This window comes from Gossypium hirsutum, chromosome A09 (assembly GCF_007990345.1).
Source record: "Gossypium hirsutum isolate 1008001.06 chromosome A09, Gossypium_hirsutum_v2.1, whole genome shotgun sequence".
NCBI classification, from domain to species: Eukaryota; Viridiplantae; Streptophyta; class Magnoliopsida; order Malvales; family Malvaceae; genus Gossypium; species Gossypium hirsutum.
This window is the reverse complement of record NC_053432.1, coordinates 41,820,797-41,847,977: the sequence shown is the minus strand read 5'-3', so window position 1 is coordinate 41,847,977 and position 27,181 is coordinate 41,820,797. Positions and strand designations below refer to the sequence as shown.

General features: G+C 32.2%; 1 protein-coding gene across 1 annotated transcript; it reads left to right on the top strand.

Moving 5' to 3' along the window:
* The first annotated feature begins 8,841 nt into the window (after positions 1 to 8,841).
* On the top strand, positions 8,842 to 17,743 carry LOC107888754 (uncharacterized). Its single transcript, XM_016812945.2, has 14 exons — positions 8,842 to 9,251; positions 10,215 to 10,305; positions 10,455 to 10,539; positions 10,938 to 11,022; positions 12,493 to 12,562; positions 13,415 to 13,484; positions 14,881 to 14,926; positions 15,054 to 15,303; positions 15,378 to 15,583; positions 15,667 to 15,741; positions 16,609 to 16,678; positions 16,908 to 16,988; positions 17,123 to 17,202; positions 17,324 to 17,743. The coding sequence occupies exons 1-14, from the start codon at positions 9,130 to 9,132 to the stop codon at positions 17,400 to 17,402; spliced, it is 1,410 nt and encodes a 469-aa protein (XP_016668434.1). The 5' UTR covers positions 8,842 to 9,129; the 3' UTR covers positions 17,403 to 17,743.
* Positions 17,744 to 27,181: the final 9,438 nt, after the last annotated feature.

Genomic DNA, 27,181 nt, shown 5'->3' with positions numbered 1-27,181 from the left:
CCAAAACTCTCAGCCTGACCGAGCAAAAATATTCTCCCTTGCCCACATAAGGATTCTGTAACAGCCCGAATTTGGGGCTAGTCAGAATAGTGGTCTCGAGACCACAAATCTAGAGTTGAATAAATTATTTTATAATTATTTAGATGTTATAGCCTGTTTTTAATAGTGCATGAAAAATTTGGTGAAGTAATTTTAATGTTTGCGAGTCCAATTACGAGAAAGGACAAAATCGCATAAAATGCAAACGTCCTAAATTGATAGCTAAAGGTGTCAAATAGCTAGAGAATAAATATTGCCGGTATTTAAGGGAAATTAAACCCTATTGTGGTAGCTTGGCTAGCCATGGAGATAAAATGTTGAAAAGTCAACATTAAGTAATTTTGATGACATAAGGTGTAATATAACAATACCTAAGCCTAGCTATCATATTTTTCTTTCATTCTTTCTTCATTTCCACCGATTTTTCAGCCATTTTTAAGGGTTTTGAGCTTCAAAAATTTTATCAACTTATTCCTCTCACAAGTAAGTGATTTCCATACACTTTGTTGATGATTTTGCATTTTTAGAACCTTTATAGCATAAGCTTTCAAATGAGGGGACTATTTTGCAAAATGGTTGGAAGTCTAGGGTTTTTCCATGAGAGCATTTAGGGTGTTTTTTGAAATTTTATGGAAGAATATGAAGCTTAGTTGGGTGATAAACAACTTTTGTGAAAGGATTTTTCATGAAAACACCTAAAAGACCATTTTGCATAAGTTGTAAAATAGATGTTAAATATGTAAAATAGTGGGAATTTGGAGTTGTTATATGAGTAAAAAGGGTTCGGCTAAGCTTAAGATGCGAAGAAATTCTGCAAAAATTAATTTTCGAACCTAGGGGTAAAATGGTTATTTTGTCAAAGTCTAGGGTCATTTCACCGAAGAAGTGAAATTTTGATTGCCTAATTTTATTTAGTGTCTAAATAAGTGCATTTTTCTATTATAGATCAAGAAATATCGAATCCAAATCTAGACCGGGGGAAAGCCAAGCAAATCGACTAAATCGACTAGTCGCCACATTTCGTAATTCGAAGTAAGTTGCATATAAATAGTACAACTACATTAATAATACATGTATTTAATTTGTATTGAAATTATTATAGCATAAATTGCTCGATTGTGGAAATGAGAAAATATGATGAGAATAGAGATAGTAGAATTCTCGATTGAACCTTAAGAAATAAATCAGATATTCATGCCATGACATTTGGGTCACTTCTGTGAGTTAGCGTAAGACATGTCTGGGACATGCATCAACCACATTATGAGAGCCAGTATAAGACCATGTCTGGGACATGGCATCGTCATTGAGATGAGTGCTAGAGTAAGACATGTCTGGGACATGCTTCGACCTCGAGACGTAAGCCAGTGTAAGATATGTTTGGGACATGCATCAGCTACGAGATGTGTCAGTGTAAGACCATGTCTAGGACATGGCATCGGCACCTGACCCCATGTTTGAGGTTAAATAAATATCCGATAATGTTCCAAATGGTTCAACAGTGAAAGTATGATTTCAAGTTAACAAGGAAAATATAACCGTGTTGTGAGTGGTACAAGTACCTATATGATATGTATGAAATGTGAGCTCAATATATGCTATATGAGGTGTATTGAATATTGATGAGTAAGTTTTACTTATGCCACTTGTGTATTATGATACTTGTTGATGAATGATAAAGTTATGTTGAATATTTATTTATGTGCAATTACTAAGCTTTATGCTTATTCCCTATCCTTTTCCATTTTCTTATAGTGTCGCCTATCTAGCTCAAGGACCAAAGGAAGTCAGAGATATCGATCACACTATCAATCGAAACATTTGGTATAGTTTGATTTATATTTTTGACTATGACATGTATAGGGCTTAGACTTTACTATTTTTGTGTCATTGAGAACTGGCCATATGTGTTGGCTTGGGTTGGAAATCCTTCATTTTGTATTAAGCCTTGAATGATGGCAAATATTCATTTTGATATATGCAAATGAAGTTACTCTCATGAATGAGTAATTGCTTAATTGATATGTAGTCTATTGTGGCTGATTGGTTTAAATAAGCTATTCTTGTATTGGTGTGGTTGCTATTATGTAGGTTGTGTAAGTAAGGGTGGCAAATAGGCTTGGTAAATAGCCTTATATTGTCCACAAGGGTAGATACACGGGTGTGTGTCTAAGCCGTGTGTGACACACGGTTTGCCCTATGGGTGTGTGGTCGGATCGTGTGTCCCCTGCATGTAAAAATTTCAAGTTAGAATGCATGATAGTAAACACACGGGCAGATACACGATCGTGTGTCTCAGCTATGTGATGGACACGGCCTAGCACACGGGCATGTGCGTTGGTCGTGTGACATTTTGGGGATGCTGACGTTAGAAACAGAATGTCCATGTTTTTGCACACGGGCTAGGACACGGGCATGTCATGGCCGTGTGAAGGACACGGGCGTGTGCCAGGCCGTGTGAAAACCCCTGTAGGTGTGCATTTAGAATTAATTCCACACGAGTGAAGGACACGGGCGTGTGCCCTGTTTCAAAGTCAAATTTTCTATAGATGGTTTAAGGACCCGGGCTGATCCCGAATAGTTTTCAATGGTCGATTTGAGGCTCGCAGGGCCATAATAAGAAGTTTAAAATAGAAATTGAAAAGTTCTAAAATGGAACCAAGTCTTGGTGACTTGGGGAACATTTGTATGCATGAAATCGAGTTAGGTAATGCCTCGTATTCCGCTCCAGTGTGGGTTACAGGTATGGGGTGTTACAAATTCGAACACTAGACCTCCAACATTTTAATACTCCACTAAACCACCAGACTAGCAGACTCATTCTAATAACTACTTACTAACTTTTACCTAAAAGCCTACTAACTAGAGATAGAGCTTAATCATAAAAATACCAAAACTTGCCAAAGACTTGGCTTGAACTTGAGACCTCTCACACACCCCTAGAACACTTAACCACTGAAGCAGATATACAGTTGTGTCACATTTTGAAATTTTGGGGCGTTACATAATCAATGAGCAAATATTTTCTTTTATTTTACTTATGTGTAAAAATCGTTGAGGACAATATACCAAGACTTAATGATATTGATGGATATTTTATTAAATCAAATTGTTCAAAAAATTACAAGTATATATAGACGAAATCACTAAACTAAGGGCACTAGATCCCTCATCTCTAAGTTCTCCCGTGAGAACTTAGGCTGTAAAACCAAACAACAAACTTTTTTTATACTCTTAATGCACTCTCAAATACAAGTTCCTCTGTAATACCCCTTACTTGAGATCATCGTCGGAGTCGAACACGAGGCGTTACTAGACTTATTTTACTTGTTCAGGGCATAAAAAAAATTACTTGTAAAAAAAATTAATTCACTTACATTCATCAAATAAATTCCTAAAAAATGCCCTCGAGGCCCTAAAACATGCAATTGGAATGGTTCGGGACCAAACCGGGAACAGTAAAAATTTTCCGATTACTTACACAAATCAAAACAATTTATTTCACTATTCATAATAAAACTATCCATTTGTGTAACGTCACTAAATTAATTATAACTCGAGTTAAGAAACTCAAAATTTAAATCTATAAATTTTTCCTGAAACTAGACTCATATATATTCTTACCATAATTTTTCTAGAATTTTTGGTTTGGCCAATTAGTACAGTTTATTCATTAAAATTTCTCCTGTTTTGCAGTTTAGTGGATCTGATCTCTCTTCACTAAAAATCAGTTATCTCATTATACAGAAATCGGATAATGTTTCCATTTGTTTTTAGTGAAAATAGACTCACTAAGGAATATAAAAATATAAACTTTGACTTATAATTATTTTTTTAAAATTTCTAGTGATTTTCTAAAGTTGGAACAGGGGATCACAAAGTCACTCTAAACCAGTCTTACAGAATTTAAATATCTCAGAATATAGACTTCCTTTGCTTGCTCTGTTTCTTTCTTATAAAAATAAACTCAATAAGCTTTAATTCTATATCTCATTCACCATTAATTCCATTTCTAAAATTTTTAGTGATTTTTCAAAACCACATCACTGTTGCTTTTCCTAACTGTTCCATGGCCAACTCTTACTCTTTCACAGTTTCTTTGCATCAAACCTCATTTAGGCGTACATAATACCAAAACATGTTCTTAATTAGCTATATCATAAGCTAATAATTACCAAGTATTCACATGCCATTCTTTAATCATATAATAAGGACATACACACAAAATAGCCAAGTCCCTATACATGCCATAACTTAAAGTATTTCTAGTCACAAAATATCGAGATAACTAGTTGATAGTGTGAGGCGATCTCCGACATCCTTATGATTTTCCTAGTTGGCTTTGCGATACTATAAAAAAGAGAGAAAAGAAAAGGAGTAAGCATAAAGCTTAGTAAGTTTGCATGTAAATAAATAACAACATTCTAAATGAATTATCAAGATAACCTGAACCTTTCGAACATAGACTTAACTTACCTTCCCTTTGGTACACTCTTTGAATTTTCCGTTCAACCATTTAGAATACTAAGGATACACAGGTGCCTTTCCTTTTTAAACTTACCATTTCCATGTCTTGACATGGTCTTACGTGGTATCCTTGCCTTATGAACTCACCATTGCCATGCCTTGGCATGGTCTTACATGGAATCTTTGCCTTATAGTAGTTTATCAATGCCATGTCTTGACATGGTCTTATATGATTTCCTTGCCTTGTAAAACTTACCAATGCCATGTCTTGGCATGGTCTTACTTGGTATCCTTAAAGTCTAATGTCATGACATTTGTATCCTATACATTTCTAAGGTTCAACCTGAACTTTTAAGTATCATTTCTCCGTCAATTTTTACTTGAATCATCAAGGAATAAATTTACAAAATAAATATATAGATGCTGAAAAATAACATCATTAATTATAAATAATAAAACATTGCATTTATTTACCGCAAACTTACCTCGATACAAAATACGATCAAATATTTTGATTTAGTCCTCAACCTTTTTCTTCCCTCAGTCTAACCCCGAATTTCGTTCTTCTTGATAATGAAGCTTGAAAGCTTGACAAAACCCTAGCTATGAAAAACCCTTGAAATTTCGGCCTAATGAAGAAGATGGGCACATTTTGCCATCTTTTTCCCTTTTTTAATCTTTTATGTACCAAATGACTAAAATACCATTCATTAAAACTTTAGTTATTTTTATCTATGTATGTCCATTTTTGCCCATGAAAACTTAATAGTCTAATTACCATTTAAGAACCTCTACTTCAATTATACTGTTCAATTTAATCCTTTAGCATCTAAAACTCATATTTATCAACTTTTGCAATTAAGCCCTAGTAGGCAAATTAAGCATGCTATCTATAAAATTTTCCATCGATACTTTAACACATGCATCTAATCACTTGGTAAATTATAAAAATTAATCGGAATAGACTTTTCTATCTCGGATTCGTGGTTTCACAACCACTGTTCCGTTTAGGCCCTATTTTGGGATGTTACATCCTCAATGAACATATAAGTGATAACAACTCTCCTTCATTCTAATTTACATAAGCCTCTAATATATAAGAGTTTAAGGCTTGCTAAGATAAAGATAAATTACAAGCATGATCTTGCAAAAATAGCCTCATAGAAAAGCTTTACAAAATATTCTCATAAATTCCAGGATAATTCAAAGATTTCCAAGATAAGTCTTTAATGTAATGTTGATCCAATCTCCTTATTTCAAGGTTTTCGATTGTTGATCCAATTCAATACAATTTTCAAAAATTTGTTGCTCCACAAGATGGATATTCAAATACGGGCCAACGCAAGTCCACATATTTAGTTAAGTCATTTCACCATTGATTAGGTTAAAAAAGATTTCCAACTCAATAAGGCAAATTATGTTGCCGTTGAAGTGCTAGCCGAAGTGGCCACTTCTGTTGGCACTTAGATAGGCACTTAAAATAACTTGGCCCAACAATAAAACATCTATTAAGGTTGAACAGGCCTTCCTTATTTAGAGCACGAAGCTATCTTCACAAAATAACCTTTAATCCAACTTGATTTGTCCAAATTTCATCAAATCAATTATCCTTAATATAAGATACAAAAGATCATAAATTTAGACCACATCTTCTTGGATTGCATATCTCAATATATAAGGTAAGTAAATCACATAAGGATCCTTGAAAAGTAACACTTCTTGATTCAATCTCTTTTCCAATGATAAATACGAGATTAGCTACACAAAATCCTCAAAAAGATGCAAGCAAATTAAACAAAATATTTTGGTCGAATATGCCAACAAATAAGGTAAGTTATGTGCTTGATGTAGTGATAGCCGAAATGGCCACTTCCATAAGCACATAGATAGCCACTTCAAAAACTTGTCTCAACAACTGGTATTTTTTCTAGTATTTAGATTTTTTTCTTAGAATATTTTTCATTGTTTAGTAAATTTTTTTGAAATTAATTTCCGAAACTTGTTTATAGTGAAACAAGCATTACATAAATTAGATTTGTTTCAAAATATTATAAAAACATTTTTCCTTGATAATCCAAATTTATTTAATAATAAATAGTATATCTTATAGACTTAATAATAACCAATATCTAATTAAAACTTAATTTGAAGTTATATATATTATATATAAGAGTAGATATTGACATGTTGGAACTAATAGAGAAATAAAATAAAGTAGGATTTAAACAAATTCTCATTTTTAGATTTTTAAAATATTCATAATTTATTTTTTTTAAAAGAATATTCAAAGTTATACGGTAAAATATTTATCGCTAAATATATTGAAATTGTAATATATAGTATTAAAATATTAGTATAAAATTTTCAATAAAATAATAAGAATATTACTTAAAATGTAAAATTATTATCAATGTTAAAACTTATTATTAAATAAGTTTAATAAAATAACAAATAATATCTATTATTAAATAAGTTTAATAGAATAACAAATAATATTAATAATTTATTGCATAATTAAATATAAATATATATGTTTAATAATATTAAAAATTATATTAATTGATATTAATATTTTAAAAATTAAAATTAAAATTTTATATTAATATAATATTTAATTTTATTCAAGTTAATATTTATATAAAAATCAAGTTATCCATAAAAAAACTATTGATCAATAAATCATTTTCACGAAATAAATATAAAAAAATTGCAAAAGCTATTTTTTCCATGAAACAAATGTGCCTTAGGGTCAGTTCTGCATTGCTTTTTAAAAGCACTTCTGGCTCCAAAAGTACTTCTGGAAGAAAAGCTGTGTAGAACAAGCTGCTTTTGGCTGAAATTTTTAGCTTTTCAGAAGTGCTTTTGAAAAGCACTTCTGAAAAGGAGAAGTTAAAATTTTTAGCTTTTCCTCTCCCAAAAATACTTTTAATGCTTAATTACTTTTTCACCCCTCCAATACCATAGTACTTTTTCTTTTTTTTCTTGGTACTTAATTACAAATGTGTTAAAATCATTAATTAAAAATAAAAAAATAATTTTTAAAATACTAATTACAAATATTTAATAGTTATATTTAAATATTTAAAATATTGTTTATATATTCTAATTAAATTTTATAAATAATTAATATTTATTGCTTAAAAATATTTAAAATTTATATTTTATATATTAAAATATTAACAAGAAGTTATAATAATTTTTTTATATTCTTACTAAAATATAATAATATTAACTAATTTAAATATTATTTAAATACATATTTGTTACTTTATAATAACATGTCTAAATGGACATTTTATTTCTCAAAAGCACTTTTTAACAGCAATGCTAAACACTCAAATTTTAAACCAAACTTTTCAAAAACACTTCTTAAAAGTACTTTTTCACAGCACTTTTTAAAAGTACTTTTCAAAAGCATTGCTAAACTAGCCTTTAATCTAGTAGTAAAATTATTGAAAACCTTGTATGAGATAAGAACATTCAAATGAATCCTAATATGATTCGGTATAACAATAATTATTAAAGTTGGTCTTCCTCATTATTTAACAACTAACTTTGTTAATAACAAGGCACGTATATAGAATCTACAGACGGACTATGCTAAAGTTGCGTCATAAAACGGCAAAATAGACAAGTCACTAATGAATAATTTACAAAGGATTATAAAATAAATAATATTACATTATTATTAAGAGTTAATTACATCAAATATTCCTAAACTATGATCCTCATTTTAAATTAATCTTTAAATTTTAAAATATTTTAATTACATCTTTGAATTATCATTATTATATCAATAATATTTTTTTATTACTAAAAACGTTAATTTAATTATTACATATGTTAATATTCATTTTTATTAAAATTTTCATTTTTAAATTATTTTACATAAAATTTCAATAATAGAAAGACTTACTTGATATAATATCGATGATTTAAATATATAATTAGAATGTTTTAAAATTTAGAAACAAATTCAAAATAATCATCATAGTTTAAGGACATTAACTGTATTATTAATTATCGAGATGATGAAAGAAGTTGTGTTGAAGTTGTAAATAATTAAAAAAAAAAGGCGCATTATAGAGGGGCAAAATAGGCAAATCAATAAGAAAGAATCTGCAAAGGATTATAGTATTGTAGAGGGGCAAAATAGTAATACAAGATGAAAAAAAAGCAATACTAGTGGTTGGCACTAAAATATTGAATATTTTTTAAAAAATGGAGCAAAATCCAGCTGGAGAGCTTAGTGAAGTAATAAAAGACTAAAAAAATAGAAAATGAAAAAGTAAGGCATTGGCGTGAAAGCGAAGGTTTTTTTTTTTTCTTTCAAAAATAAATGAGAGAGAGAGAGAGAGAGAGATAGAGGGAGAGATAATTTAGAGAGTAAATGCGTTTTGTTTTGTACTCATTAATCATCGGGGTGAATTGAATAAAGAAATGAATGTACATAAGAATGGGATTATTGGCGCTCACTAAAATCTCCAAAAGAATTTATTTCCTTTTTACGTTTTCCACTACAGAAGTCCCCCCCCCAAAAGTAAAAACTAGGGCTCTTCTTCTAAAAAAAGTAATTGCTTTTTGTAGAAGAAGAAGAAGAAGAATAAGAAAAAGAAGAAGAAGATGATTATGAGTTGGAGAAGAGTTTTGAAGTCAGCTCAGGCTTTGGCAGCCCATAGCTTGCTTTTTTGTTTCACGCTTCTGCTTCTTCTTAAGCTAGATCATCTTGTTTCTTACTCTTGGTGGTCAGTTCTCTCTATTTCCTTTCAATTTGATTTTGCTTGCTGTTGTTTATAAACAAAGGTCCTCCTTGTAAGTTACAAACACTGTTTTATTACTGTTGTTTTTAAAATTTTGGTTATGCGGGGATTAATACAAGTTTAAATGATTAATTACCAACGCTTGCTGTTGCTGAAGAAAGCCTTAATCTTTTTTGTCTGTTTTTAATTTTATATTTTCAGGAGGGAAAAATGTTTTTGCTTGTTTAGTTTGTTTTTTGTAGCAGTTTCGTAGAAAATAGGGAAGGCTTGTCGTCAAACATGATTCTCTTTTTGGTGTCTTCAAATTGGCGGGTTTGTGATATAGTTTTGATAAAGTAATGATTTTGCAATAAGATAAAACGTGAAGCAATCAATATTGTTATGTTATTCGAGATAAATTGTATGCCAAATCTTTAATGTAATCCAAAGATGTTAAAAGGAATCAAGGGTTCATGTTGAAATCAAAGCAATAAAAAACTTGGAAGACAAATATCAGAAAAGTTGCTTAAAACCGTTTTAGGGTACTCATGTTAAGGTAATTGTACATGATGGCTATCTCCTCAAATGAAACCTGAAATGTGGAGGGTTGCCATGATCTGCTATAAATCTGGGTTTTCAGCAGAATGCTTAAAGTTATCTCTATTTTTCTTTCTTTTCTTTCGTCTTTTGATCTTTTGGATCTATTCACAGTGACCAATGTTCTTAAAGAGCAAAGAGCTAAATATTTTATGAATAAAATTGATGCATTTTCTTCTAGTGTGGTTGTTCTGAGGAGAGGGGAACACAGGTTTCTTGAATATGCGGATCTGTATGCTGTAGTTTTCAATTTAAATGCAAATAAATATGACATGCCTCTGAGCCTGTGATTATGAAATTTTGTCGATTAGCATCGAATCCTTTCATTGATTTTGGGGTTTAGTAGCTTTATTTAGAGACATTCAATTGCAGGACAATATTTTTCCCGCTTTGGATGTTTCATGGAGTTGTTGCACGTGGACGGTTTTCCTTACCTGCCCCTTCAGTTCCCCATAATCGCCAAGTATGTCTGTCTGTTACTATGACATTTTACTTGAATTACGCATTGACTATCGAAAACATAAATTCTATCTGGTTTCTTCTGGTTGTGAATGTTTCAAATTCATAATCAGTTTTATGACCATAATTATTTTCCTTTTTTTGCTTGGACAGTGGGCACCATGTCATGCCATTGTAGCAGTACCACTACTAATTGCTTTTGAGCTGCTTCTCTGTATATATCTTGAGAGTGTAAATGGTATAGAACCAACTTTCTTTTCATTGTTTTTGTGTCATTTCGTTTAAATTTTTTCATCTCTGAGGTTATTTTTATTATCATTATTTCTAATTTTAAATTCTTAGTCATAGTTGAAGTAAAACAGAACCTCTGTTGTTCCAGTTCTTCAATTTTCTTGAAGCACTTGTGTCTAACACCCGTGTCTGACATATATCTAGATATGAATATGGGGGTATGGCCCTCTAAGGACCCTCCTAATACATGATAAAAGTTAGAAAAAAGTTGAATACACATGTCCAGGACACATATCTGCACTCACACCTGAGTTTGAGTGACATAGCAGTAAACCATTTTAGTGCTTACATTATTTCTTTTATGGGCATGTTCATGAACATTTTTTAATTATTTTTTTGTCACAGTTTATGGATTTCCTGCTGTAAGCTTGAAGGTCGTCTTCCTTCCACTATTGGTGTTTGAAATAATTATTCTAATTGACAATTTCAGGTATCTTAAAGTTAAAAACTTACATTAAACTTTCATTCATTGCCTGTTAAAATCATTTACTTTACATAATCATACATATTTTTGATAATTACTTAATCGGACAATATTGCTTTTTAAATCTTCCTTATGCGTTTTGTTGTTTCTGTGGAACGATATAGGTTCTGATAAATTGATTCAGGGGTTAGATGGTGTTCTCTGTCTGTGGATATGTAGCAGATCGTGTTCACCATTTTGAAATTTTGGATTTTTGTCTGCCCTTATCAAGAGTTGATTTGGGCATTTAGTATTCAGCCCATATGTGGCTTCACCCACTCATCAAGAAACAATGCTTAATGGCATTTTCCATGTTATTAGACTTGTTTATTTTAAAACTTGAGTGCATGTAAGGAAATAAAGACATCCAAGTTTTTATTGTATTATCATACTATTTTATTTTATTCAGTGATGACCAACAGATATAGAAGTTTGAGAAAGGATAGCATTCTCATCTTATAAGACATAGACAAATATCCATATTCACCTGTACCTTGTTGGATACTATAATCATGGAATAAGTGGGCCATTAGAATGCTCTGTCATTCCCTTCCTCTTAATTGCATTAGCTCAGATGATCAGTAGTGTTGGCAAAAGGCCTTAGGCAGGATGGTGATTTCTAATGCAAACTTTTCACGGTAAAGAAAACAAACTGTTGAGCTAGCTCAACTGTCTGTAGCTTCTAAAATTAAAAGAACTTGGCCAAGAGGGTGACTTATAAAGTAAACTTCAGAAATTCGCATTATAGATTGCAGTATATAAATTTGTGATAGATAGAAAAAAAAAATATTTGTTCATAAGTAGCATCTGGTGAACTTTATCTTGTTAGTTAGGTAGAGATTATGATAGCCAAGCCTGAAACTAGAGTAATTGGCAAATGGTTAATAATTTCCCTGAGAGTCATATAAGGAAGAAGGTTAACCAATCTATTCACTGTTTATTCTAGGCATCTCAGCTTTCGCCATTTTGTGTCGGGTTTTACTTTTATTTAAGGACCTAAAAGTTTAATATGTTCTGAAGATTAGGGTTGAAGCCTGCTTAACTGAATTGTTTGTGCACTCCCTGGTAGAATGAATGCATTATATTTCAAAGAAAATGTAAAGCTAGGCAACCATAAGTTTCTGTGGCATCATGACTTCAGAATAAATGGATTTAGCTAGTTATTATTATTATTATTATTATTTCCTTTTTGGTAACAAGTGCTATGTAGCATGTGAGTCTTAGGTATGTGCCTCAGATATATGTCAGATTTGCTTTTCTTCTCTTTGTGAAGCTTCTTACTTTACCACTGCTTGCTAGAAATGTGCATTAGGATAAATAAGCTTCTGCTAAATTATTGAAATTTTGAGCTGGTTTTTTTACATCCTTTCCTAGTAATTCTATACTCTGCAGGTTTTAAGCACTTATCATAATTATTGTTTTCATTTTCTTCTTCAGAATGTGTAGAGCTCTGATGCCAGGGGATGATGAAAGCATTAGTGATGAAGCAATATGGGAGACTCTACCTGTAAGTTCTACTGAACTTGGCAATTTGATGGTCCTGTCTTTCATGGTTTTCTTTTAGACATTAACCTAAGAGAATATAAAATTCAAAAATTGATGATTTTCTTCAAATATTTGATTTTGCGTATTTGTTCTTCTAGACCTTAAGCACTTTCAAGTTTCAATCTATCCATGATATTTAGATTTAAGCTTTTACATGGAGGAAAATGGATAACATTGTTATTTATTAATTAATTTATCTTGCAAACTACTAAAAAAAAAAATAGAAGGCTCCTCATGAGTATATGAACTAGTAAAAGATTGGAGCTTGCAATACTTTAGTGCCTTTGCTGTTATTGTTTTTCTCATATTGACAAAGAAAGAATTAAGACATATTTTTCCTTTGATGTGTGGAGATTCTATGTTATTTTGAAATAGAAAGAGTTAAAGCATCTTGAGCATTTTGAGAAATGCTAAAAAGGGCCCTTGTTCTTTTCTAAATATCCTACGTAAGCCCTTATCATATATTGTATTCGATTAAGCTCTTAAAGTACTTTGTCCAATCAATCCCTTAAATTACTCTCTGTTTCTAGTTAAGCTCATAAAGTACCATATTTTTGAATTAATCCCTTATTCTTCCAACAGTTTTTAGTGCTTTTCATGCAAAAAAAAAAAGGGTAATTTAACAAAAATAATATTAATAGCTCAATTCGGTGCAATAGAAGGTAAGTGTTTATTTGAGAAGGTATAGGAATGTTTTCGGTGTTCTAGCCTTTGAGAAACTGGTTCTTGTAATAAAATATTTACTTTTATTGGGAAGTAAGCCTGTCAGTTTTTATAGAATTCACTGTTAATTAGCTCTTATTTCAATTTTCAGCACTTTTGGGTTGCAATTTCAATGGTCTTCTTTGTTGCTGCTACAGTCTTCACCCTTCTGAAGTTATGTGGTAATTTCTTTACTCAACTAACTATAATATAATTTGAGCAGTTGCAAAGTAGGCATATTCTTCTTCTCTACATAGGCTTTATATTGTAGTTCTTGATCCAATAATCTTTATCATTCCACGAAGACATATCACTCTTATATAGACAAAGTGGTACATGGTAGTTGGTACCAATTTCTGGTACTTTGAAGGTCTATGGATTGGTGAATTTGTATGTGGCTCATGACTATAAACCAGAGTGAACTGTGGTTTTAGCTTCCTATAAAATAAATAAATAAAGAACATTTTAGTCCTTTTGAGTTCTCAGAAGCTTGAATTTTTACTCCTTTTGTAGATTAATAGAGGATTCTTGCTTGAGACCAAATGAAAATCACAACCCTGTAAGACATTTTGATTTTTAGTACTGGAGATCATTAGTGTGATTTAGATATGTGTCTTGGCGTAGGATCTAGTCACAGGTCTAGACGAGAAAGAATTCTTGCTTCGACTTATGGTTACTCAAAAGGCAGATTCCTCCTTGACTGAACTCCTCTCAAAATAACATTTCTTTTTTATAGAATAATTGCTTATCTCTTTATTTCATATTGGCAGCCTTTTATAGACTATTAATAACAAAGGAAAGAGTCTTAATAGAATTCCTAACTTAGTTTATGAAGGAAATAAAAACCTAAATAATAGAGAAATTAAGTAAAACTGAAACTCTTAATAAAACCTGATATAATAAATAAATAAAACTAAAATTCCTATTGCAGTAAAATCGTCCATATCAGATTTTCAGTTCCAGAAGCTGTTAATTTTGGTACCTTCATCAAGAGCTGGTTTGCTGTATTGTCACCTTAGGAGTCATTCAGTCCATCATTGTTATTATCAAAGTTTTTGATGTCTCTTTTGCTGAGTTAGTGTTACTTGGCACTTAAAATGACTAGCTGTCTATTTGTTCATAAGCAGATTAAGGAATAATGATTTTGGTATCATAAAGGTCTTTAATTGGCAGTATTTACTGTAGTAATGAATATAGCAACCATTTATAGGAATGTCCTTATCACATCATCGTCCCTGAATATCATAGTAAGGTAGAGTAGGCATGGGTTATTGGCTTTGTATCATATCAATAAAACGGTATAGTCAAACTTCCATATAGAATGTTCTTCCCAGCATACCGATCCTAGAATTGCAACTCAGAATGTGCATCACTTCTTGAGCACCAAAATTTGATAAATATAATTGCATTGGTGCTTCAGTTTTTACTTTTAAATCTTTTCCTGTTAATGACCATCTTAAGATTGTATGCTAACTTGCAGTTTGATTTCACTGCACTTTTGAAGCAATAAATTGATACATCTAACTTCAGTTTTTGGTTAACATTTGTGATTATTGTTTTCCTCTACAAAAAATGCAGGTGATGTAGGTGCTCTTGGCTGGTGGGACTTGTTCATAAATTTTGGGTACAGCTTTGTTGCTTTTAATGTTGTTGATTTGTTTTTTGTGTTTCCTGGAATTACCACTATGATAGTCCGTTTGAGTTGAGTGACTAGAAAAATCTGATAGATGCTAATTCATTTTTTCATGCAGTATTGCCGAGTGCTTTGCTTTTCTTGTGTGTACAAAGTGGTCCAATCCTGTAATTCATAGAAATTCCCCAGCAATAGAAGCTGGTCCATCTACTGCAACTATTAGATACCTTGACTGGAACAGTGGCTTAGTAGTTGCTCCTGAGGAAGACCAGCAGCAGGATACAATGTGTGGCCTGCAAGATATTGGTGGTCACCTCATGAAAATTCCAATAATAGGTTTCCAAGTCCTCCTCTGCATGCATTTAGAGGTATGCATATTACTGGTGGTCTTGGCTCGCATTGAGGTGTGTTGTCAGCAATATATGATTGTTTCAAATTTCAGGGAACACCTCCTGGTGCTAGAGATATACCACTTCCAGTTTTGTTCTCTCCTCTTTTCCTATTGCAAGGGGTTGGTGTGTTGTTTGCTGCCTCAATATTAATAGAGAGAATTGTACTTTTACTACGGAGTGGGGCTGGCACAGGGTTGTACTTCAGATTCTCGTCCCGAGCTCATGATTGCTTGGGATTCTTGCACCATGGTTCTAGGTATTGACCATTTTGTTTGTAGATAGGGCTGGATTGTGCAGTTTATGAATGACAACTGATACTCTGTCTATCTCGAAAATCAGGTTATTAGGTTGGTGGTCAATTGATGAAGGAAGTAGAGAGGATCAGGCACGCCTTTATCATGATGGGGCCTCCGGGTACGTATGATTTTAGCTTCTTCTACTTTGTATAGATGCAATCTATCCATCTACTACTTGTATATGATTCTTCTTGTTGCTTGCTTTTTGTTCACTTCACATGAGTGGTGTGTGTCTGGCTGTGTCAAAAAAATGTGATTATGTTGCCTAATATTTAAGAAGGTGAAATTGATTAGACTATGGTAGTAATTAAGGAAAAAAATGAGTACCTTTTTATGAAGTTTGATTGTATTGCTATGAACTGTTTTTTATGTCAAAGAATATAAGTATCATTAAACATAAATATGACGCACAGAAGACCTAAGATTTTTGGTGTTCAAACAAGGAAAGAAGATTCAAGTCAATAGGTGAAGTCCACTCAAAGCCTTTGGTCCTTTTGACATAGTTGAACTGTATGAATAAAAACTGAAATGCACTCAACTGCCTTCAAATAATGGATTTTGGTATTCTGTTTTTGTTTTGATCTTCCTTTTTCGGGTGGTTCTGGTTTGAGTTTGTTTTGCACCTTGATTGAGGGAGGAATCCAAGATGACACTGGTAACTTTTCATTTGAGTTTTATTTGCTTTACTTCATGTTATTTTTTTAAACTTCGGGCTGTGGAGGTTGCAAAAGAGGCTTATGGTTTAAAGAAACTAAAGTTCAAGAAAAGATTGTAAAGAGAGCCGTTTGGATGATGTAATTTCATGATGTGACAAGATTTCTATTGCTGATGTTCATTGATGTTATTTGTTTTTTTTCCATTTTTAACTGATTGTGTATTCTGATTACTTCCTTGAGCTTACTCTTGGCAGTCAGGCCATCAGATTATTCTTAACACTCTCTCGCTACCTTATTTCCTAACTTTTTTATTTGACTGCTCCATGCAGGTATAACACCTTCTCTGGCTATCCACCTGAGATAGTTAAGAAAATGCCTAAAAAGGATCTAGCTGAGGAGGTGATGATGGTTCTCCTAACGTTCCTTTCTGTTTTTGACTTGGTTACTGTATCTCTTTTCTTTTATTTTCTAGTTTGTACCACATTTCTTACATGTTTTTTCTCCTCTTTAATGTGGTGCTATGGTTTTATGTTTGGCACTGTCTCAGTGCCATATACTGGCAATTCCAAGATTTTTTAATTACTGTTTCTGCATGTAAATATAATTTATACGGTTCCTTTTATCTCAGGTTTGGAGGCTTCAGGCAGCTCTTGGTGAGCAATCAGAAATCACCAAATATAGTCAGCAGGAGTTTGAGAGGCTTCAAAATGTAATTTTCAACTTTACCACTGCAGCTTTATTGGGTCAAATAATTAATTGTTAAACCCTGCATTACGAGCCTAATGAAGGTGGATTGAGATATATTCTTGTTGCTGACATGCGTGTTTTTTATGTAATGTCCAGGAAAAAGTGTTATGTAGGGTTTGCTTTGAGAGAGAGATAAGTGTGGTTTTGCTCCCCTGTAGGCATCGTATTCTTTGCAGGTATAAGGTCCTTTTGATGTGATTGCATTTAAAGATGTATCCAAATGAAAATCCTTTTCTCTCTTAATCAGATATTATTTTATTATTCTATATTAAGCTCATCAGTTCCTTTGCATTGCAGTACCTGCTGCGAGAAGTGTAGAAAATGCCCTATCTGTCGGGTCTCCATTGAAGAACGCTTACCTGTATACGATGTTTAAATGGAAGTGCAGAGCAAATATCAAATAACCTAACAGGTCAGATGTTTTTATAAAGTTCTCATACTAGAGTGTTGCCAGTTTGAATTGACGTGAGCTAGTATAAAGATATAGAATATACATGCTATAAGTACAAAAAGATTTTTCTCCGTTATTTTATATCTAATTACAGGAAATGTAAATATAGTTTCATGATAGGAATGAGATTCTGACATGGGGTTGTAAGGTTTTGCTAGCTTGTTAATTGGATCAGTAGTGCAGAATGACAAGTTACGGTCCTTTTTTTTTTTTTTTTAAATTGTATAACTGTAGAATTAATACTACTTGCCAGTTTATTCTGTGTATTCATTTATTCCTTTTTTGCTTTTTTCTCAAAACTTTTTTCTAACTTGTTACTTTTTGAGTTGGGATGAATGAAATAGTAATTGTGCCCAAGACTAGACCTGAAGTTGGTTAATAGATAAATTTATGGAGAGAAGTAAAAAGAATTATTGGGTGATGTGAAAAATATGTGATGCTTCTTGGTGTAGCAGTGGATTTGGCATTTATTGGTGGATAGTGTAATAGAGAGATGAGCAGAGTTGAACATCCGTCGTCTCCTACTGAAGCCAATGCCTTATCGGATTCTGGGTTATGTTTGAAAATGGACTTTGGTCGACTGTTTTTTAGATTCGGCCGCATCATCTATTTAAATCGGACATTAACAATTTTTCTATTTAAAAAGTAACATTTACATGAAGGCGTTTTATATTAAATCTTCATTTGGTTTATAAGGAGTTCAGCATAATTTTATTTTTGACCCATGTCTTGAATGTACCATAATGATCACATTTTCTTTTTCTTCAATGTAATAGAAAGATAATAATGAGTGTAATATGAACTCCCAAGAAACAACTACGGAAAGATAGAGCTTTGCATAAATCCTAATGGGAGGTTTTCCAAAATGTTACAATCAATGTTTTTTTTTTTTAAATTGGATTGGTGGTTAAATCAATCAAATTATTGGTTCATCGGTTGATCTTGTTTGGTTTAATGATTTAATCAGTTTGATTAAAAAAATTAGAAGAATTTGATTCTAACTGTCAGTTCAATAAGGTTTTTTAGTCGTCAATCTATTCATATTGATTTTTGATTTAATTGGTTTAAGATTATTTTTATGGATTGATCTTTTGGTCAATTTTTAGTTCAATCGAATTGACTTATGGATCCGGTGTAGTTCATACTCTGAAAACGGAAATAAGCAGAATGGCATGAAAAGAAAAATGCTCTACAAATATCGGTGGCAGGGAAGGGAACACGGGCCTCATGGGCCAAACTAATATGCCCAACTGCCTGCATTGAGACAAGGACATCATTTGCCTAACCTTCTGCATATTTCCAATCTATACGAAATGAAGCCAAAACCTACATATTATTATTACCCAAAGGCAAATATGCAGATATAATAAAACCTTAAAACTCATCAGACATCACTTCAAACATTGCCCTCAATATTTAATAACCTCGAATCCCATGCCCAACTAATCACCTCTTCCTTGCTACTTTACAGCTGCAAATAACCCACACTTCCTTTCTTTTTCTTTAAACTCAATATATTAATAAATAATCTTTCATAATTAAATCAAATAGTAGACGATCAAAATCACAAAAGAACCCCAAATTCAGAGTTGCAAAGAGGGATGAATTCAAAGGAAGCAAGCCCTTGTCGTTGTTTCTTCCACATTTCTTGCAGCCTTGAGTACGCTTTGTGTATGTCAAAAAAAAAAAAAAGGTTGTACACTTCGTAAACCATAAAACTACCACAAATGAGCCCAACAACCCAAAAAAATTAAAAATAAAATCATATATGGTAATGGGATTTTGTCCCCATAAAGCAAGAACCTAAAAAGGTGGTAACACATGGTTTATATCTACATCATTCGTATATGTTCTATGTGACCCAGCATACCTATTGTTTTCCTCTAACTACATTTTCAATGCCTCCACCAATCTGGGAAGAATGTGCCACAAACCGAATGGCTTCGACTTCTATATATATATATATATATATATAGAAGTATCCGGTTCATATTTAACACGTACAAATTTAATTTTCAAGCATCCATCAAATGCATGAATTTTTTTAAAAAATAAATCTAACGATTACCATGCTGACATATGTGGCATTCACATCTATGTTGAAGTAATATAGCTCTTAGAAAATAAGCATTGCTTGTGATTTTCTTGTAGCTTTCTTTCTGGCATGCGTGTTGACATAAAGGTGACTAAATCCTCTCACCACTACCTTCTTTTATACAATCATGTCTCCTGCAATTTCACAAAATTTTCTTCACTTGATGATTTTAAATGGCAAATTGTTAGTATCCACCATGTTTTTTCAACTATATTAGCAGAAGCTAGAAAAAAGGTAGAAAAATTTTCGTGGATTTTGCTATATCTTTCGCTTCTAATAGGTAGTTGAAGATTCATGTTGCTTTGGTTATATATTAGGGAAAAATGTGTCTTTTGGCTACTTCAAATCCCATCACAGTTTTCTTTTGGTAGTCTTTATGGTTGCAATTCAGTGTTTTTTTATTGTCTTTTTGGTTAAAAGATACAAGCTTTCATTATTTTTTATTTATTTAGTTTTTGTGAATAATTATTTATTTTGAAAAGTCTTTATTCAAATTTAGGAAGTAGAGTTTGAGAAAGCTAATGATAGATGAAAGGTGAAATCCCAAATTTCTTAGATATTTATGATTTGAAAGTTATTCAGAATGTAAGTGTTAGATATAGGCATGTATGTTGATTTTTTTATTTTTTATTTTTGTTTCTGTTAAGTTTTTCCATGTGTTTGGAGGCATTATATCTCATTACCCACATTTGATTTTTGAACAGGTGTTAGGACATGAATGCTCAAATAGATAATATTAAAGAAAATGAAAAATAGAAATAACATTAATTTAGTGTGCGTTTGTTTTACGGAAAATGATTTATGGAAAATATTTTCTATATTTTCTTATATTTGTTTCATGGAAAATAGCTTGATCAGTGAAAAATGACTTATAGGAGGATTGAAAATAAGCCAATTTTCCTTCAAATTGATAATATTTTGAAAATGGTAAGTCATTTTTCATAAAAGAGCTACATTATGAGTAGTTTTAATTTTATATAAAATTAACTTAATCAAACTTAATATTATTATATTAATAATATTTTCTTAAAAATATTTAAAAGTATTAGAATATTACTATTCAATATTATTAAACACATATGCTTAATTATTTAATATTAATATTTTATTTTAATAATAAATTTTAACAATAATAATTCTAAATTTAAAATAATTTTGTTAATATATTATTAAAAATATTTATCTTAATATTTTAATAATAAATATATATTACAATTTATAAATATTTAATTATAAATATTTTATGATATAAAAATTGAATATTTTTAATTATATAAATATAATTGTTTGTTTAAATCATACTTAATTTAAATTGCATATGAAATATTCCAATATCAACGTGTCTTTATCCAATCTCAAATATATTATATGCAATTTAAATTAAGTTTTAGTTAGACATTGTTTATTATTAACTTTTATATGATATTAATTATTATAAAATATTATCTTATTATAAAATAAATTTTTATTGTCAAAAGGAAATGTTACTATAATATTTTATAATAAGTATATTTATATTGTATTTGTTTCAATAAAAATAACTTCTAAAAAAATCTTAATTTTTTTTTATGAATCAATAAAAAATATTTTAGATAAAATCATCCAAATATAAAAAAAATATCAATTTTTCTTAAAAAATAAATCAATTTTTGCAAATATCATTTTCTGAAAGCTTAGATTTAACTAATAAATGTGGCAGAACATAAATGCACTTACAATCGCAAATTCATTGGTGTTTTTGCAGTTTTGTTGCCTTTCATCAGCTGCAAGGGTTGGGTGCCCTTGAGAGAGAGAGGGACAGTGAATAATAAGTGAATGCAAAGTATGAAAGAAATTTATGCAGAAATGAAGATTCTCAGCTTTGGGTCTGATGATTGCTATGTGTGTGATGGAAGCTGAGACATTCATTAGGGGAAACAAAAATGCAAAATTTAGCAGCAAATATGGTTTGTTTTTTGTGGTCAGTCAATAAACATCAATGGCAATTGACTGAGAGGCATGTTTTAGAGTGGACCACTCCACAACCAACCTTTCTCTTTTTTATTTTTAACTCTAAATTGTGAATAATGGTGGAAGTTGATTTGATGGTTTGATTATGACATTCACTCAACTTTGTAATGCTTCAATGTTAGTAACGGTGACTCAATTCCTGTGTGTAAATTTCGAAAGAATAATTTAAGTCTAGAGATATCAAATTAAAGGAATTTTTTTTAAGAAAAGCTATTTTTTTTGGGAGATTTGTTGTATGCTATGTGATCGACAATAATCTCGAAAAGAGTTTGCTTTGAAATGGAGTGGATAATTCATAGTTTTGTCTGGGGTCATACTGAGAAAAAAGGGATAAGTCTTGTGAAATGGGAAGAAATCTATAAAGATACAAAAAAGGAGGTCTCGATTTCAAGAAGATTGGTTGTCATAATGATGCGTTCCTCATGAAGGTTGGTTTTAACATTGTTAAGAAGCTGAACCAATTATGGGTGCAGGTGCTTAAAGCGAAATATAAATGGGTGGGTAAGCTTCCTTCGGTGTTGAATAAGAGTAATGCATCTCATTTGTGGAAGCGCATCTGCAGAGTTTGGAGTAAAGCACGGGAAGGCATAGTTTGGAACATAGGAAAGGGGTTAAATGTGGATTTTTTGGAGAGATAATTGGCTGAAGGAGTGGGGTCCCTTTGTGGATGTCTGTACACAACCCGAGATTATACCTGAAAATCACGTTCAAGTGTCAAACATGATATCGCCGTGTGGGGATTGGAATTGGGATTTCTTCAAACCTATCTTGTTAAGTATAAAATTGAACGTCGATAATGAAAATGAATCGCAAAGAAAGAGAGAAAAATAGAACACACAAATTTTAAGTGAAAACCTTTTAGGGAAAAAACCACGGTAGAGGAGAAGAAAATTCACTATGTCGAATTCAAATGATACAAGAGGAGAGATGATTACGTCTATTTATAGGTTTAAAAACCTTATTTTAATCAAAGACAAATAGAAGTAATGCAGTAAGATTAAAACACCTTATTCTAATCAACATCAAATAGAGGAAGTAAACTTCTATACGGATTTTACTTGTGCAGCTTGTACCGTATTGCGGGGGCCAAAGACTCTTTTCCTGCTCAGACGCCACCATATTAGGTGCATAACGACTCAACCTTAGAAATTCTACCTCATACTCAGAAACTGTCTTGTCTCCCTATTTAAGTTCAATAAATTCCAACTTTCGGACTTCCACATAGCGAGGGCCCACATACTTACCCTGAAAGACCTCTTGAAAATAAGCCCAATCAATACGTTCTGGCAGCGTACCCCTAACCATTGATTGCCACCATCGGTATGCCTCATCCCTTAACAGAGACACAACACCCTTAAGTTTCTACTCAGGAGTGAAGTCCAAATACTATAAAATCCGTTCAGTGGCCTCTATCTAGTACTCAACCACTGTAAGAGTAGTTCCAGCAATACCTCCAAACAATTCTGCCCTACTAAAGTGGGGCCTCTCAGCAATACCTCAGCAATTGCATACTTTATGCTCATTTCCTTTAGCTATATATCCAGTGAGTTGCATCATGTAGACAAGATGCTCTCTTCAAGATAGCCGTGCAAAAATGCTATCTTGAAAATCCATTTTCCAAATCTTGTAATCATGAGCTGCCACAATGGATAGTAATATGCCAAGTGACTGGAGCATGGCAATTAGAGAGAAGTTTTCTTCGTAATTGATACATTCTTTCTGAGTATAACCTTTTGCTATAAGTTTAACCTTATAAGTTTCCACTTTTTCATCTATACTTCTTTTCCTCTTGTAGATCCACTTACACCCTATGAGTTTTATCCCTTCCGGTAAGTCTTCAAGTTCCCACACTGATTTGGAATACATAGAGTCCATCTTAGCTTTCATAGTTATTTCCCAGAGGTTAGAATAAGCACTCTGCATCGCTTTGTCATATGTGAGTGGGTCATCATCTTCTTGTTCAGCAAACTCAGTGTTAAAAATACTTTCGCCGTATTGGAAGATCTCAGGCCTATGAGAGACCCTCCCACTACGTTGAAGCTCTCTATGCTGTTGATTGTTTGCATATCTACTATTAGGAGTTGGTTTTGGAAACTTTTTTTTGGGTAAGGTTTTAGATATTTCATGAAAGCTCCTTAAGTACCTCTTTACTCCAAATTTTGGAGTCATTAATGTAACTTTATTTAAGGAAAGTAGCATGAACTGACACTATATAGTTTGCTCTTTTAGGTTATAAAACAAACCATCCTTTGTTCTTTTTGGATATCCTACAAATATACACAATTCTGTTCGTGAGTCCAACTTCCTTTCATCTTTATCCAATACATGGGCTTGGCATCCCCAAATCCTAAAATGATTAAGATTTGACTTTTTGCCATGTCACAATTCGTATGGGGTTTTCGATGTTGTCGTAGTTGGCATGTAATTCAGAATAGCATTTTGTACAACGCATCTTTAAACAGAGATTGGTAGCTTCGAATAACTTAACATCGAATGTACCATGTCTAACAACATTCAATTTCTTCTCTTTGTCATGCCATTTGGTGTGGAGTACCTGACGCGGTTAACTAAGATAGTATCCCATTCTCAATAAGGTACCCAAAGAACTTACTAGATAAATATTCCCCAACTCGATCAGACTAAAGTGCCTTTATGGGTAAACCTAGTTGTTTCTCTACTTCTGCATGAAACTCTTTAAATTTATCAAAGGTTTCAATCTTGAAGCGCATTAGATATACATAACCATATCTGGAATAGTCATCAATAAAGGTTACATAATACTCGTAACCACCTCTTGCACTAATGCTCATGGGGCCACATATGTCAGTGTGCACAAGTTTTAGGGGTTTTCCGACCCTCGTTTCTTTTACATTAAAAGATCGCTTAGTAATCTTACCTTTCAAGCAAGATTCACATTGTGGAAGATCAATTTTTTTAAATGAACTTAGGATGCCATCTTTCACAAGTCTAGTGATTCTTTCTCGGTTAATATGACCAAGTCTCAAATGCCAAAGGTATGCCTTATTAGAGTGAGAAGTTTTAAGTCTTTTATTCGATATTTTTGTCTCAAGCAGTGTGTACATCATTGGTTTGATAAAATAGATATTATTTGACATCCATCCATTACAAATAAGATTGCGATTTCTAAATATTGCAATTCTATTATTAAAAGTGGTCAAGCGGTCTTTATATAAACATGCAACAGAAATTAAGTTTCTTTTGAAACTTGGTATGTAGAAAAAGTCTCTTAAAATAATCTTCCTCAAATTATCAAAGTAAAGATGTACGTCTCCCACTACTTTAACCACCACACTTGTCTCATTTTCGGTCTTCAACAATAAGCTCTTATCTCTAAGATTTTTATTCTCCTCGAACCCCTGTAGAGAAACACAAACATGATTAGCGGCTCCTAAATCAATGGCCTAGTGTTCTATTGAGTCTTCCACTAAACAAGCTTTTATCATCAAGAGTTCAATACCTTTGCCTTTGGTAGCTAAGTATTCCTTCCACTCTTTACAATTTTCCTTGAAGTGCCCTTTCTTGCTACAAAAAAAAAACATTTGGATATAGATAAGTCTTTAAGCTTTCTGGTTGTCTTCCTTTCCACTTGTTATAGCCCAGAGATCTTAGCCTTGCCTTTCTTAGTGCATTTTCCCTTTCCTTTTGAGGAAGAAGCGACAACAATATTCGCTTCTGCTTTTTCGATTGATTGAACGCTGTTCAAAATCAACACATGTAATTCCTTCATGAGTTGTGTAAGCATCAGGTTTTGTTGCCATGGTTATATGCGGTCTGAAAACCAGCAAAATCTATTGACAAGCTTTTGAACACCATCTTAATTTAAGTCCTCATTTTTCACAGCTTCGGCAAAGTAGCTCATAAGAGTGATCATATGATTTGTGACTAGAGTGCTGGGCTTTTGTTGGGCATTCATCAAACTAGTTATGACAGATTGTCGAGCCATGATAGTTTGGCCTTTGAACATGTCTTCTAGCTTATCTAGAATCATTTTAGCAGTTTTACAACTCTCCAATTGCTTATAAAGAGTATTGGTCATGCTTGTCAGCATATAGCAACAAGCTATCTCATCATACTCTTCCTAGCATTTTTTAGCCTCAGCTTGAGTGGCCAGTGGGCACTTATTATCAGTAACTATTTTATGTTTCTCACAAATCAGGACAATTGTCAAATTCATTTTCCATTCCTTATAGTTATTTTTGTTCAGTTTGTTTTCAGTGAGTATGTTCAATAAGGGAGATGGTTCCATTTTTGAACTGAAAATAAAACATTCATATATTGATATCTTTGTATTAAGCAAATGTTTGGAAACATTTTCCAACATTATGATATGTAGTAAGATGATGCATGTGTCTTATACTAAAACTTGAAAACAATTGTAAGCCATTGCAACGATAAATACCACACCCATTGAATTTAGCCACCGATGGGTGATCACGATCAACTAGTAAGAACATGAATTTCAATCCAATTAGTACATGAACCTAATTCCTTAGGCACTCACACATAATAATAATCATGTAATGTTTGACCATCATTCTAACTCAAGCAGAGCTTCGTAAGGAGTTACTTAACTAGAGGATCTTAAGTGTATAACCATCAACTCAACACCTATCGCATCATACACCAGAAATTAGTCATTGCGGGACAATCACATCAAGTAGCATGCTGTGACTAGTTGTCCTCTTTGAAGATAAAATTTCTTAATGTATCACATGATAATACCTACCACCGGTCCTACTATCATATGATTATAAGAAAATTTTGCTTAATTTCAATATGCCTCATCAGTGAAATGGACATGCCAACGCATGCCAACGTCTACCTTGGGAAAGGTCCATTTCATGCCATCACAAGAGACCATTGATGAAGGTCATAGGCCATGTTTAGAAACCTTATCCCACTCAATATTTTAAAAAACATGCAAAGTTTTTAATTTTCAGTTTCAATCATGTATAATCAATATATGCATGACAAGTACATGTGACATTCTTTCCTAAACTATATGGCATGTTTATCTCATGTATGCATCACATGCTATGTTAATTTTATAATATTCACATTCAATTATTCACAAGATATAATCAAACAATTTTGATTTTCTAGTGAATGTGAACCGTGCACCAAGTAGGTTATCAGGAAAGAGAGGTGAGTCATATTTGACCACTTATGATATGCGTTGCAAGGTCCAAAATTAGGCTCATGAATGCGATAGGCTCAAATTTCCTCAAGGCCTAATAATGAGTCCAAACAAACCCGAGCAAGATTGAATGGGACAACCCAAGATTTCATTACCAAGGCCCTCGATGTGCATACGACAGAAAAAGAAAATCAAGATTCACTTTCCTGTTTTCAAGAAAATCAAAAAATTGAATCTTGGTCCAATTTTTCTATTTCAGACAATTCAAGAATCAAGAAAATCAAGGTTTCAAATCTTCAAAATCTTGGTCCAAAAAATCGAATCTTGCAGCCAAGGCACATTAGATTTCATGTACGAGTTTGAAAGAGCCAATTTTGAGAGCAAATGGATCATAAGACAAGGTTTTTGAAAAAATGCCCATTAAGATGTTTACAAGCCCAT